The sequence below is a fragment of the Astyanax mexicanus genome, chromosome 10 (genome assembly GCF_023375975.1).
Source record: "Astyanax mexicanus isolate ESR-SI-001 chromosome 10, AstMex3_surface, whole genome shotgun sequence".
In the NCBI taxonomy this organism is placed as follows: Eukaryota; Metazoa; Chordata; class Actinopteri; order Characiformes; family Acestrorhamphidae; genus Astyanax; species Astyanax mexicanus.
In genome coordinates, this window is record NC_064417.1 from 4562228 (window position 1) to 4578149 (window position 15922).

The 15922-nt window shown below is 40.5% G+C and overlaps 2 protein-coding genes across 2 annotated transcripts in view; one reads left to right on the forward strand and one right to left on the reverse strand.

Annotated features, from left to right (window-relative positions):
* Positions 1-15922, forward strand: part of dyrk4 (dual-specificity tyrosine-(Y)-phosphorylation regulated kinase 4) — a 49114-nt gene that overhangs the window by 3521 nt on the left and 29671 nt on the right. The window lies entirely within an intron of this gene.
* LOC125804762 (uncharacterized) lies at positions 1273-6955 on the reverse strand. The gene is made up of 2 exons (XM_049484197.1): positions 5040-6955; positions 1273-2625 (listed from the first exon to the last, which is right to left on the reverse strand). The coding sequence occupies exons 1-2, from the start codon at positions 5125-5127 to the stop codon at positions 1637-1639; spliced, it is 1077 nt and encodes a 358-aa protein (XP_049340154.1). The 5' UTR covers positions 5128-6955; the 3' UTR covers positions 1273-1636.

Consider the following 15922-nt stretch of genomic DNA (forward strand, 5'->3'; position numbering starts at 1 on the left):
GTAATAATGTAATAATAATGTTATAATGTAATAAAGCTTGCCAACAAACCTTTATACCTTTTCTGGTGATTTTTCAGCATTTTATGGATCCTTTAAAAGCTATTCTGAATCCCTTTTTTTTTATTTGACTCATTCTACAGCAATTTAATTAAAAAATAAGCGTAATAATAATAATGATATCTTAAATGAGGACTTGAGTCAGCAAAAAGGTTTTAAAATAACTGTACACATGATTTCACATGATGTGTTAACTATATACACATTTAAATTCTCTAAATGTGAAGTATTTTATTTAAATTTGAACTGATTTGTGATTCTGTTGTCAGGTTTCTAGCTCAAGTTGACTATTTAACTGTCATTCTAAAGTATAAATAACCACAAATAACCTTTTTCTGCCTTTATATGATCAGGTAGGTCAGGAGCTAGGTCAGGACACCTCCTGCGCCGCTTACTGAAACAGCAGGTGTGGCATGTTGTGATTGAGAAGGAGGTCAGCAGACAGCGCCGTCTCAGTTTAGCACAGTGTGGAAGTTGTAACTATGGAACTGTATAGTCTATTAGCCATCTGGCTTCACAGACGGTTAAAACATGCTATGTGGAGTCCAGGTCAATGGCAAAAAAGAAGCTTGCAGCTGTATGAATAAAATATGAGGATATTGCATTGTGGTGTGCAGTGGGGATTATGATGCTTGGCCTAGACAGCTGACCCTAATAGATGGTATTACTTAAGTTTTGTTCACCTAAATAAAAACGTATAAACTACTTTCAGTAAAATCAGGTAAGTTTTATCTCTAAATATTCCACTTTATATCTTTACGCAATGATAAACGACATAAATCACAGAGGTCAGACCAGTTGTATAAGTTAGTATTAGTGACACAGGCTAACCTGGACTGAAAATCTATAGCTAAAAGCAGCATAATGGTAAACAAAATAAATACATAACATATTTATTAATTAAATTGCAGCATGGTGACCCTGATAAAAAAAAATACTTAATTGTAAGTAAAACATATTGAGAAATGTCTAACTGTACAGATTTATATACCTGCCTAAAATATATTAAAAGTACATTAATTTCATGCTTCCATCAAATGTTTGAAAGTAAATGTTGATCATACTTTTAAAAAGTACAATATAATGTATTTTAAATAAATAGGCTACTATGAAGTACACTTTTAGATTAATGTAATTCAGTATACTTCTAAAATATCCTGTTTGTGTGTTAAAACAGTACAGTAGTTCACTTAAAGTACTATGTCTCATGTGTGACGCCAGGTAGTGAGGAGTGACGCGAGCCGAGTTAAAAATACAAACAGGTTTATTAGCAGTAAAGCTAACAGATACTGCTAACAGAATAGCCAGGCAAACAAAGATCTCACCGATGACAGAAGACGTAGTCAAAAATACAGTCCGAGTTCGTAACCGAGAAACAGTCCAACCATACATCAAATCCAGAAAGGGCAAAACAAAAGACATAAACCGATAATCCGAAAATAGGGTCGTAACGAGAAGGCAAAAACAATACACAGGGAAACGCTTAGTATGTAACATGAGTTAACAATACCTCGCGGAGTTTGTTTACAAGCGGCCGCCTTAAATACAGGAAGCTAGAGGGAAATGAACCGGAACTAACTCAGAACACAGGTGAGTCTGAGCGTCGGAGCGTAACATGATTGGGTGAAGGTGAGCGTGAGTTGTTGACGTTACTGTTCATGGGATCTTGGGAAATGGAGTCAGGTAGCGTGGAAGGAGAACACGGCCGCGTGACAGTACCCCCCTCCAAAGAGTCCGAATAATCCGAAGGATGAGGACGACACAAGGAGACAGCCCCCCCAACCTCAGCGGAGTCCTGAACAGGTGGCCCAGAAACGGGAACGGAATGGATGGAAGCCCTGGACCTGGGACGACCCCTCCTGGGACTGCGGACCGAACTGAGGGACCGGACAGAGACAGAACCACCGCGTCTACCCCTTCTTGGACCTGGAGACCTTCTCCTAGGGCGACCTCTGGGGCGTGGTGCAGGACGGGATGGATGAGACCGGTGAAAGTCATCCACCATTAAAGGATCCAGGACATCAGTTGCCGGAACCCAACTTCTTTCCTCAGGTCCGTAGCCCTTCCAGTCCACCAGATACTCCAGGGCTCCCCTTCTCCTCCTGGAGTCCAAAAGTCGTTCTACCGCATAAACCGGGCCACCGTCCATAGCCACCGGAGGAGGAGGAGACGCCCCAAGCGATGTCTCATCCAACGGACCAGGGATAACCGGCTTTAATAAAGACACATGAAAAGAAGGGCATACACGGTAGTGAGAGGGTAGATCGAGACGGTAGGTAACTTCATTAATTCTCTTAATGACTTTGAAAGGGCCAATATACTTAACTGAAAGTTTCTTATTAGCATCTGGTTGCCGGAAATCCCTGGTAGATAGCCAAACCCGATCACCAGGAGAGTAAAGGGGGGTCTCACGGCGTAGGCGATCAGCCTGTTGTTTCTGCCGTTGTAAAACAGCCTCAATGCGTCTGTGAGTCTCCTCCCACACTTCCTCGCTCCGACGCATCCAATCGTCTACCGCAGGAATATTAGAAGGTTCGGCTGACCAGGGCATGATGGGTGGTTGATATCCTAAAAAGCATTGAAAAGGTGTCATTTTAGTAGTGGAACTGATCAGTGAGTTCTGAGCTAGTTCCGCCCAAGGGAGAAATTTGGCCCAATCATGGACATTGTTAGAACAATAGATTCTCAAAAACTTTCCTAGCTCCTGATTCATTCTCTCACATTGTCCATTGCTTTGAGGGTGATAGCCAGAAGATAAACTAACAGATATACCCAAACTACTCATAAAGGCAGACCAAACTTGAGAAATAAATTGGGGACCACGATCAGAGACAATATCTTCAGGGATACCAAAAACACGAAAAACATGAATAAAAATGGCTTCAGCAGTTTCTAGGGCCGTAGGCATTTTACTAAAAGGAATGAACCTAACTCCGCGAGAGAAACGGTCTATAACTGTCATGATAACTGTGTGACCCATAGATTCAGGAAGATCAGAAACAAAATCGACAGCTAAGTGAGACCAAGGCCGAGCAGGAACAGGCAGAGGTACTAATTTACCGGCAGGTAGAGTACGGGGAGTTTTACTCTGAGCACACACAGTACAGGAGGCTACAAAATTGTGGATGTCAGATCGCATATTTTCCCACCAGAAACGACTCTCTAATAATTGAAAAGTGCGAGTCTCGCCAGGATGTCCTGAAGTAGGAGAAGTGTGTGCCCAAGTAATGAGTCTATCTCTGCACTGGTCTGGTACATAAGATTTGTCTGGGGGGCACTGCAAAGGAGGAGGGGATGTAGAGTTAATTAGATTAATCTCCTCCGAGATGTCCCATCTGATAGGAGCTAGAACTATACCTGGTTTTAGAATTGTAGAGGGTTCTGAGGTTTCTACATTATCTTCCTCATAAATTCGTGAGAGGGCATCTGCCTTGGTGTTTCTGGAGCCAGGTCGATAAGTGATTACAAAATTGAAACGAGCAAAGAAGACAGACCAACGTGCTTGACGTGAATTCATACTTTTCATAGATCTCAAGAATTCTAAATTTCTGTGATCAGTTATTACCACGAAAGGATGTAGTGCTCCCTCTAACCAGTGTCTCCATTCTTCTAAAGCTAATTTAATGGCCAATAGTTCACGATCACCAATACCATAGTTCCGTTCAGCAGGGGAGAGTTTGTGGGAGAAGTAGGCTACAGGGTGCATCTTACTGGGAGAGCCAATATTTTGGGAGAGGACAGCACCTACTCCAACACTGGATGCATCTACCTCAACAACAAAGGGCTCCTTAGGATCTGGATGTTTTAACAAGGGAGCTGAAGTAAACACCTCTTTGAGAGAAGAGAAAGCATTTGATGCTTCTTCAGACCAGATCAACTTTCTAGCATTCCGTTTCAATAGATTGGTCAGTGGAGCAGCTACAGAACTATAATTACGAATAAATCTTCTATAAAAGTTTGCGAAACCAAGAAATCTTTGTAGTTCCTTTACTGATCTAGGGGTAGGCCAGTTAACTACAGCCTGAATCTTCCTATCATCCATAGTAATGCCTCTGGCACTAATAACATAACCCAAAAAGGAAATGGTAGACAGATTAAATTCACATTTTTCCGCTTTAACGAAAAGCTGGTTTTGGAGAAGACGGGTCAATACCGCACGAACATGGGAAATGTGTGTAGTCAAGTCAGATGAATAAATTAGAATGTCGTCTATAAAAGCTATGACAAATTTTCCTAGCATGTCACGGAGTACATCGTTTATGAAAGATTGGAATACGGACGGGGCGTTCTTGAGACCAAACGGCATAACTAAGTATTCATAGTGCCCCCTAGTGGTGAAAAAGGCAGTCTTCCACTCATCACCCTCTCTAATTCTCACCAAGTTATAAGCACTGCGGAGATCTAATTTAGTGAAGATGGAAGCTCCGCGTAGTTGTTCAAGCGCTACAGGTACTAAAGGGAGAGGATAGGGATAAGTTTTGGTAACTGCATTTAGTTGTCGATAGTCGATACATGGGCGCAGACCTCCATCCTTTTTTTTGACAAAGAAAAAGGATGCAGCTACAGGAGAGGTGGAATGACGAATGAACCCCTGAGATAGAGCCTCCTGCACATACTCCTCCATAGCACGTTCCTCAGTTTGAGTTAAAGGATATATACGTGACTTGGGAGGTATCTGATTGTCTATAAGCTCTATAGCACAGTCATAGGAGCGATGTGGGGGAAGTTGAGTAGCACGTGACTTGCTAAAAACTTCATTCAGATCAGAGTAATAAGGAGGAATATGTGCAAGTGACTCCAGGCCAGGACTCTCTACAGTAGTAGATTGGATCATTAATTTAGGAACAGTAATGCAGTGATCATGACAGTATGGAGATCAAGAAATAATTTCACAGTTAGACCAAGAAATCAGAGGATTATGTTTTTTCAACCATGGAAGTCCTAATATAATTTGATAATTAGTGTCCTTCATCACAAAAAACCTGATCTCTTCTGAGTGCAGAGCGCTGACGTTGAGCTTGACAGGTGTGGTGGTGTGGGAAACAGCTCCTCGGCCAACTGGGGTCCCATCCACCGCAGACAGTCTCATAGGATTTTCCAATTGTTCGAACGGAATCTGGAGTTGTCTGGTCAGCTGCTCGTGTATAAAGTTCCCCTCGGCACCGGAATCAATCAGGGCTGGAAACACAAATGAAGAAGACTGGCAGAACAGAACAACAGAAATAATAAAAGATCTTGAAAACATATCAGGACTAAGTCGGCTTACCCCTTTAGCGTGTGGAATCCTCTCCACACGCTTTCCCGAGTTAGTAGCAGATGGCTCATATGGACGGTCCGGGTTGCCATGATAACCATGGGAGAGCCCACCGTAGGACGAGCCTGAAGTATCTTGGCGTTGAACTCGGGAGGGGCAAAGCTGACAATCTCGCAACACATGATCTGCACTGCCACAATAGAAGCATAATCCAGCTTGAAATCGTCGCTTTCTTTCTTCTTTTGACAAACGGGTAGCGTCTACTTGCATGGGTTCCTCATCCCTGAGTGTGGTCCGTGGAGTAAATCCAGATGCGCGTGGCGTAGCAAAACGAGGAGAAGTAGCAGCAGCTCTACGGCCAGGTACTGAGCTCTGTTTGAGCTGATCAAGTCTGATGGCTAAAGATATAAGTTCATCCAAAGGCAGCCCATCATCCTTGCAAGCTAATTCGGCCAAAACATCAGCCCTGAGTCCATTTCGAAACATCACGCGTAGAGCTGGTTCATTCCAACCACTACCAGCAGCCAAAGTACGGAATTCGAGAGCGAAATCAGACACGGGTCGGTTTCCTTGACGTAACTGAACCAATAACTCTCCCTGAGATTGTCCGTGATGCGGGTGATCAAAAACCAACTTAAATTCCCTGAGGAAATGCTCGTATGGGCTATTTTCAATACTAGGCCAAATAGCAGTAGCCCAATCCAAAGCCTTGCCGGTGAGACGAGATATAAAAAACGAAATACGCGCAGCGTCGGCACTAACTGCTGAATTAGCAAAAAATAGTGACATCTGCAAGAGAAAGCCTCTGCATAAATCTGGAGAACCATCATATTTATCAGGTTTGCTTACCGGAAAAGCGGCTGTCGAGGGAGCGATAGCAGGAGAGCTAACCGGGGCCTGGTTAGCAGAGGCTAGGCTAGCTGGAGTGGCCACTCTCAGCTGGGCAAGCTGAGTAGCGATATCCTGAAGGCTAGCAGTTATCTGAGCTAGCTGAGAGTGTTGATCTGACTGCTGGGTAGTAAGAGCAGTAACGGTGTTAGCAAGGCTCTCAAAAAGCTGGCTATGCTGTTCGAGAACCCTCCCCTGGTTCCCGACTGCCTGCTGGAGATCATTAAACTCGGCCATCACTTCAGGCGAGGTATTCTGTGACGCCAGGTAGTGAGGAGTGACGCGAGCCGAGTTAAAAATACAAACAGGTTTATTAGCAGTAAAGCTAACAGATACTGCTAACAGAATAGCCAGGCAAACAAAGATCTCACCGATGACAGAAGACGTAGTCAAAAATACAGTCCGAGTTCGTAACCGAGAAACAGTCCAACCATACATCAAATCCAGAAAGGGCAAAACAAAAGACATAAACCGATAATCCGAAAATAGGGTCGTAACGAGAAGGCAAAAACAATACACAGGGAAACGCTTAGTATGTAACATGAGTTAACAATACCTCGCGGAGTTTGTTTACAAGCGGCCGCCTTAAATACAGGAAGCTAGAGGGAAATGAACCGGAACTAACTCAGAACACAGGTGAGTCTGAGCGTCGGAGCGTAACATGATTGGGTGAAGGTGAGCGTGAGTTGTTGACGTTACTGTTCATGGGATCTTGGGAAATGGAGTCAGGTAGCGTGGAAGGAGAACACGGCCGCGTGACATCATGTAACTTTTAGAAAGTAAATAAAGTTACTACATTGGTAAATGTTGTAAAATATATATTTAAGTATTACATTAATATAACAGTTAAAAATGTATTTCAATGCTCTGTAATTATAGTTAGGAAAATATAAATATTAGTACATTCTAGGATTCAGTGTTAAATAACACATTTAAATGTCAAATAAAAAAATGTAACAAAAAAAGGAAATTTGTTACACGCTAAAAATTGTAGTACAGTGTAATATATATATGTAAAATATATTTTTTATACCCAACTAAGTATACTAGATTTGTGCTACTTACAAAAGACAGGTACAACAAACATATTTGTACTCTAATGTAAATAGATCATATATATTTAACATCAATTCTTAGTACATTTCTAATATACCCGGTGTATAATTGTGATACATTTGTAATACTTCTTAAATAAATTATAAATTTACTGTAAGCATATTTAAAATATAAGATTACATACATGAAGTAGTATGTTTAAATCCTACTTAAGTATATTAAAAATAGTTAAATTTTAGTACAGTTAATCTATGTTTTTTCACAAGGGGAGCAACTGTTACGAGCCTGTATATGTGCATAGCTATTTAGGAACATGTATATATTAGAACCCCCCACCTTCTCTACTAATTTAAGTTTCCTCTAAAAACAATCTTGAAACATAATCTGAATCTAAGCATAGATGTACAGCACCGGTCAAAAGTTTTAGAACACCCAATTTTTTTAATAGTCCAGTAGCAGTGCAAAAGTCCAGACAAGCTGCTTTTTTTACTTTATCATCTTATTAATTATTTTTTTTATTACTATTAATCACTTCACCTATAAGACCTCTAATTTTCTAACTCTTCACTGATGAAACTAAGATTTTGTCTAATGTTAAGTTGAGCTAAAAGTTTTTTTTATTACAATATAATAATATTTCCAGTTTTTAGTTCATTACTCTTTGTTTAAAGGTCCTGGAAATTTACTGTTCCAATTTACAAAAATGTTATACACTGGATTTTGTACCATTTCCCATTATTGACTGGACCTGAAGAGCTTAAATGGCAAAAAGAAAGGTAAAATATGGGGGTTTTCTAAAACTTTTGATTGGTAGGGTTTATAATATAAATGTTTAACACACTGTTTAAATGTTCTTTATATAAGAACAGCAGCACTCAATACAGAAATGACATGAGAGAAATGCTCTCTCGCTTACTCTAGCTCTCCATTCTTCCACTCATCCTCTTTACAACAGCAAGCAAAGTAGGATCCCAAAATATCCAGTACTGCTCCTCTCCCTACAGATTTATATGTGTGAAAGAGGAGTGCTGAGATAAACAGGCAAGAAATAAATCTGCAGTACAGCACTTACTGTATGCCTGTCTGTGGTATACAGATATATCTCAGTCATTAAGGAATGGAAAGCTCATTTTCTTGGAGTTTCTGTTTAAGCCTGTGGATTTCTGCCTCTGATGCAAAGCTTATTCAGCAATTAACCCTTTTAATCATCAGTAACTGATGTTTTCTATTGTAAAACTATGCTGTGATTGAAGTGTATGGGCCCACGTACACATAAACAGTCCCTTTATATTAACCAGCATCGTAAACACATGGCCTTGCTGTCCTAAAGTAAAATTGTTGTAAAGAAAACTCAACAAAATACTTTGGTGGTTTGAGCTTTTTCCCCTCATTGAATTTAGGGTGTTCTATTCACTGAGGGGTAATAATGTGGCAATAATGCTAAAGTCAATGTGCTGTATTTTTTGCAATATAAGGGGCATCAGATTATAAGGCGCCCTGTCAAAGAATGTCTATTTTCTGGTCTATTTCCATATATAGTGCGCACCGGATTATAAGCCACATTTTGTGACACTAGTAAGGAATAGGGGCGTTGCCATGTTTTCCTTCTAATTCAGCAGGTCTCAGCGCTGGGTAGTGGTGGTAATTAAGTTAAGTAAAGCTAAGCTAAGCTAAGTAAGCTACTAACCGCTAGTGTTACAATGAGGATCCCTATTAGCTAGCAGGCTACAGTCCAATATACTCGCACTAAGTAGCTAATGCTAATGCTGCTCCAGGAGTGCTAGTTGGGGTTAGCAGCAGCCTACAAGCCAATAATACTCACCTTTAAACAGAAAAAGAGCTAGCACTTAGCACAGTTAGAGGGTAATGCTAATACTGTTTCAGTTTCAATGTTGAAGAACTAAACTGGAACTCCTGTATAACTCTGTATTTCAGTGGAGTGGCTTTACTGCTCCTTAATACCTGACTGGTAGAATTTATGCATAAGATGCACCGATTATAAGGCACACAGACGATTATTGGGAAAATTAAAGGATTTTGAGTGCGCCTTATCGTGCGAAAAATACGGTATACAGAAGTGTGATGGCATGATGCAGCTGTTTAGACACTTTTTTTTAAAAAACCAAGTTATAAAATTATTGAATTTTATGTTCTACACTCTTTACGAATGAATTTCGTAGTGATACTGATAAAAAAGGTGAAGACAAGGCTTTCTCTGACCCAGATAAAGGGAAGTTTAATAGTGTTTTGATACCCATAAGTGACAAGTGCATTACTCTAATTCTGAACTTCCTGCTTACCCGCATTATGTTGAAGTAATGCATCCCTAAGTTTTCTTTCTGGAAACTAATGAACATGTGTTTAGTGTAACTAAGACTTTAATCTCAAATATCGAGACAAGCTGCAAAGCTCATACATTAATTGATTGGACCAGGCTTCCGCCTCCTGCCACTTTAGAGCCACACTCCTCCAGTCTGCCAGTATCTTGTGACTAATCCCTTCGGCCGCCATAACGCAACCCTGTATCCCTGCCAGAACATGACCTTACTGTCACCTGGACAGCCCAGCCTATTCAGTCCAGACACCTCAGCTGCTACAGATGCTGCGGAGCACTGGGTCTGCCAGCCGGGCCATTACCCAGAAGCCTGTGTCAGTCACTCAGCAGAGGATACTAATATCCAGATCCACGGCCTGCTGGCAGCTGCCCTGGTGATAACTTTAGCATTAGCATTGAAGCAGTCATTCTCAGCAGGTGGAGACTGGAACTACAACATGGTTGGCCTAGTATTGGCCTAGCATGGTGTTTGATTTTGCCCAGAAACATATTGAAAGGTGATTTCTGTTTCTCCCCTGCAAAGCTGGATGTATTTGTAAAAGCCATTAGAAAGAGAAATACTGAAAACTGTTATTCTTTTTAAATTCATTGTACATTAAAGGGCTTATATCCTACATTTTTGGGGCCATGTATGGCGCCTGTGTAAATTTTCGTACAATAAATAGAATATTAATTCATTCTTTTTCCAGCTTTTTACATCCTCAAACACCAAAATGAGTCAATGGCAAAATAACAAGCTGTTTGGAATTGGCAGAGAGGATTTGGCAAATTTTTCATGGTCACAATCTCAGCACATATTCAGCTCTACTGCTCATCCCACAAATGCTTGTTCCTTACAAATGTGACTCAATTTGAAGAAGAAATTAACAGGTCTTCCAACTGTATAAGATTTATTGGCAAGAAGAATTGTTACAACAAAAAAATAATCTACCAAACACAAATGCACTGTATACATGAGTACTTTATTAAAACTCGTGCTGTTCAAGGAATCTGTGGCTCTTACGTAACCATCCCCTAATGATGTCTTGTGTTAGATCAGACCGGATGTCGACAGGAAAACTTGTTAAACACATTCACACATATTCTCAGCTGACCGCAACTACTCAGACCCACTTAGTCCCGCTTGAGCGGCGCACACACACCTTCTTCGCAGCCCTCCAATTCTCCTGCAAGGCTCCGCCGAGACGAACATGATACCTCTAGGAAATGGCTGAGATTGCATTATGAAGGGCAGAGCTAACTTTCCACACTCTTTCCTGGTGTTGGAGCTATCTAAGTGCTGCGGCGGAGCCCGAAAGCCTACGTGTGCTTGCTGGGGGATAGGGTTTCATCTGTGCACCTTCGCAGATGTTTGTCGGTGTCCCGGGGTGGGCGGGGGCTGGTGGGGGGGTGGAGGGTTGTGGGGACAGGAGCAACACTGGAGCAGCAGAGGGGAGGAAATATGACAGCTCCGGAGGATCTGTCTCCAGGAGACGGTAGTAGTAGGGAGGGAGGGGAGACCATGAGGAACCAGTAATGGCTGCTCCTCTGGGCTTTTAAAGGGGCTCATCTGACAGGGATCGCTCTACACAGCCCTCCCCTGATACCCCTCTGAGCAGGAAGAGAAGACAGCACTGAGAGCACCCGTAAACTCAGTCTCCGGCTCAGGATGGATCCCTTGTGGTGTCCTCGCCGCATGCTGGGGAGCTCCCCCTGCATTCGCATCCGCCCATCTCTCCCCGAGACTGAGCCAGGCTACTGGAGCAGAGAGGTAAAGCTGTGCACCTGAGGAGTCATCCAGAACTCATGCTGCTTTAAGAAGAGCGGAAAGGTGCAGAGCACCAGCTGAGACTTCTTTGAGCTTCAGAAGCTCAGAGCTTCTGTATATCTCTTGTAGCCTCCCACCCGTTTGTGGTCTTGGGGCAGAAGACTGATTGGACGTTTGGAGATGAGTGTCATTCTGAGCAGCGTAGCCCGAAAGAGAGAGTTGTAGAAGTCTAGGGTGAAAAGAAAGGCTCTCAAAATGAGGTTCAGATTCAGTTACTAGTCATCTACCCAGGAGACCTGAAGATCAGATGGTCCAGGACTGAAGAGGAAGGCGAAGGCCGAAGCAGCATGGACAGGAAGCTCTGTCATGTGGGAAGATGGAACTTCGCCGACCTGCTGTGGCTTTGAGTGCCTCCGGAGCTACTGGGGCAGCCAGAACCGCAGGAACCGAAGGGTACAGCCAGAGGTAAAGTGGGCCATAGAAAGCTACCAACAAACTCTGCTGTCTTGTTGAAACTTTATTCAGAATTGTCTGAGAGAGCACCACAGCTGACCCACAATACATGGTTAATGCTTTTCACATGTAATGAAGGTTTTTTTTGTAAAGTGTTTGGGCTGTTTCCTCTGTTGCAGCTGTAGTAAATTGTGTCATGTCAGACTGAATGTAGTAAGAGATGTAGACAGGTCTTACTCTGTGTTTGAGTCATTCAAGCTCAGATTACAGGGAGTGCTTGGGCTGGGTAATATTGACCAATGGCAATTCAATAGCATTGAAATTGTTTCTGTATGTCTTTCCCTGATGCTCACTTATACATATTTGTGTGTTTATATACCAAACGTACTCAAATACATTGCTAGATGACCATAAACTTACCTTTTAACTTTTCTTTACCTTTTAGAAATAAATTTATTTACATGTGCATAAGTAAAAACAGTCCTGACTGGAAACAGTTTGGCTGCTTGGATTGTGCCTTGTTAAAGAAAACAGTAGAGACTCCAGTCAAGAATACAGGAGAGCATAATTGGGCTCATTGCCTGATAGCCAACCTCAGCATCTTAGAATGGAAGTTTAGTGCTCTCCTCCAAGCGTGTTAAGCTGTTGTGATTAGTGGGTGGGAGCCTATCATCAAGAGAAACCATATTCACCATACTTGTGCTGGTAGAACAGACCCGTTGGTTTTCTCCATGTACTATGCAGACGTTTCAGAGGAAGGTCGGAACTGTTAACAGTTTTTAGTGTATAATTAAACATAACAATAAAACAGCCAGATTGTTTTATGGCCTTTCATAACTTTATTATTTAATTATTAAAGATCATGTTTTGTTGCTGTGACTTTTGTTCTGCTCAAGTTGTGTATGATGCAAACAACAATCAGTGTCAAAACCTGTAAATGAAACCTATAAATTCTATAAACTCTTTTTCAAACTTATTTAGCCACGCCCACTTTTAGGAGTTTTTGGCAAGGGGAAATTCAGTTTTGAAGCTCTTAGGAAACTTCAGGTGCTGTAGGCTGTCAGATAAGACTATAGCCTAAGGGGTTACCTAAGGTCTACATGAAGACCCTGACTGGCACCTGATGCATCTGATTCACCAGAGCTTCATAACTAAACCGGTGGGTGTAACCTGCTGTATATAATAATATAATAATGGTAATGGTAGTACAAACAACAGTATTATTATCATTATTGTAATTTATCGTTATATCCTTATGATCACTACTTGTCATAAGTGGCTTGAAGTAATACTATATCAAGCAGCAATAGTCATGATAAAATTTTATACCAATACCACAAGTAATTGTATTTTTTAATCTTGTTGTTGCCGGCAAAGGATTAAAAAAAAAAAAAACATTCACATTAAACTTGTTTAATGGTTTGTAGAAACAATCTGTCAATAAATACATTATTTATAAAGTATATATAATACTGTAATTATATATTAATACAAATATACACACTACAGTAGTATGCAGAAACAAATTTCCATGCTCTGTTTGAACAGAGCACAAACTAACACATATACATTTTAAAATACATAAAAATATATTCAGCTCTAGAATGGCAGATACATTTCAAGTTGTGGTTGTTGTGACCCATCAGTTAACTGTGTTATTGTTACAGTTGATGTATGACACTATTTTGTGTTTTTAGCACACCTAAAACATAATTTTATGAATTTTCAAGAGACTATCTCAATATAACAATACATATCTGAGCGATGATTAATATACTGTTAGCATATTCTTATTATTATACACAAAATAATGAGATTAGAAACTTTCATGTTGAATTACTAAAATGACATATTCTAAAGAAAATAGATATTCTATAAACTAATTCTAGAACTGTTATTGAAGTAAGCTTAAAAATCTAAAAACAAATTGAAAGTTAAACATCAATATTTTGTGTATAAATTGTGCCTTAAATATGCATCAACCATTATTAATCCTAAAAAATATATATTTTAATCAGAATTGTTGTTCAAAACAGATTCAGATAACTTTTAAGATGCAGCTTGTTTTATGAAAGTATTACAAAAGGTTAATGCGGGAGACATGAAATGTACCTGCAGTTCTAGAGTGACTCATGTACACACAGGTTGTGTAAGACATGCCCAGAGAGCTGTTCACGAGGAGTCGTGCACAGAAACCTGAACCCTTCTCACTTGGGGAACAGCTGTTATGAAGTGATTCTTTTACCACAGTCATTACCATGTCTAACTTCACATGAAGTGTAAATGCATGAGGGTCCCACTGGGGAGCTGCTGTTGCTCATTGATGGGTTATAAATGAGGTGAACACAAGTTCTATCTACATTGACATGGTTGACATAAGCTGTTTGTGTGTGTGTGTGTGTGTGTATGTGTGTGTGTGTGTGTGTGTGTGTGTGTGTGTGTGTGTGTGTGTGTGTGTGTGTGTTTAAGTGATTGAGTGAGAGACTGCACACCCTCATCTCATGCGTGTCGTCTCTGAGCCATACTGTGCTGAAGGAGCACTCCATAAGGAACAATTCATCCCCACGGCTTCCTCTGATTACTGGAGAGCCTCAGGGTTACATAAGAGGAATCCTAATCATAATCAGCCGCAGCTTTTCTTCCCCTCTGCTCCTAATTTGTGCTGAGAGCATTTCTCCTCCCCATATTTCTTTCTCTCATTCTGTCTCTCTCACTCTTTCTCCCTCCTGCTGTCTAAGCAGTGTTTTTCACAACTAGCTCTCTTTCTAGGAAGCAGTTACTCACTGAGGAAATAGCTTACATCTCTAATGCTAATGTAAGAGAGGTACTGTTCCTGTCTCAGAGGCATGTTCTGTTCTACAGACATGCTTAACATATAACAATTACAAACATAAAAATAGTCTAATATCAAACAAATGCATGGATTAAACTTTAATTAACTGATTATTATTTAGGACATCAATCCAAACAATTAAGAAATCAAGCTTTCTAGGAATACAAGCCAATTTCTTCATAAAGTTTAAAAGTGCAGCGTGAATAAAGCCACAACCTATGATTGTTGGGCAAATGTATTGGGACATTAAAGTGTGTTTATTAGGCTTTTGTGTGAGTAACTGTCTCTACTGTCCAGGTGAGGCTTTTTTACTAGACTGTGAAACATTGCTCTGAGGATTAGTTTGCTTTCATTGACAGTGATATGGTTCCTTTAATGACATTCCAAATAATGCAGAATTTTAGAAGATGCATAACGTTAATTCGTTCATCGTAAAATTGTGACACATTGTACAGAACAAATGCTAAATTTAAATGATGCCAAAAAAAAAAAAACAATGACATACCAAAAGTTGGGCTTCCTCCATTAACTGTAATAATACTGTGAATTTCCCAATGCTTGCCTGTTCTCATGGACAATTTATCCAGATGCTGTTGGTCACAATCATTTAGCACCTAGGCTGGCCAATCATGTATTACTGGCACATTATTTGCACTATAAAGCACTCTGTATTATAAGGAGCACTATTAATAAACATCTATTTTCTGGTTTATGTTCATACACATGGTGGACCGGATTATTACGCACATTATGGGAGACTAGTAAGGAACAGGGGTTCTAATTCAGCAGGTTTCACCTCTGGGTGGTGAGACCTGTAAAGCTAAGCTAAGCTAAGTAAACAAAACTGTAAAAAAAATCATTGTCAAACAAAAGGTCAAACAAGCGCTGGATGTTAATCTACACAGATTTCTCTCCTGAAAACTGTTTCTTTGGGTGAACAAAGTGCTTTTGTTTATGTACAGTCAACTTAGATTTCAAATTATTCATTAGCTTTAGCTGCTAACCATTAGCGCTAGCAACAGCCCAACACTAAGAACTAAGAGTGTTCCAGTAAGTCAGGAACTTCAGCAGAGTGGCTTTACTGCTCCTCACAACCTGAATAGATTATAAAGTGCACTGGGTATTTTAAGTGCACCTTATAGTGTGGAAAATACGGTAAATGCTCACACTATAGAACTTGTAATTTAACTAAATGTAATGTCTCATTCCTGAAAGACTCAATATCAGGTCTTGCTCAAACTTTTGCTTGATAGTTAGTGTCACTTTTCCATTATCACACTGAACAGTGTTCAGCTTTAC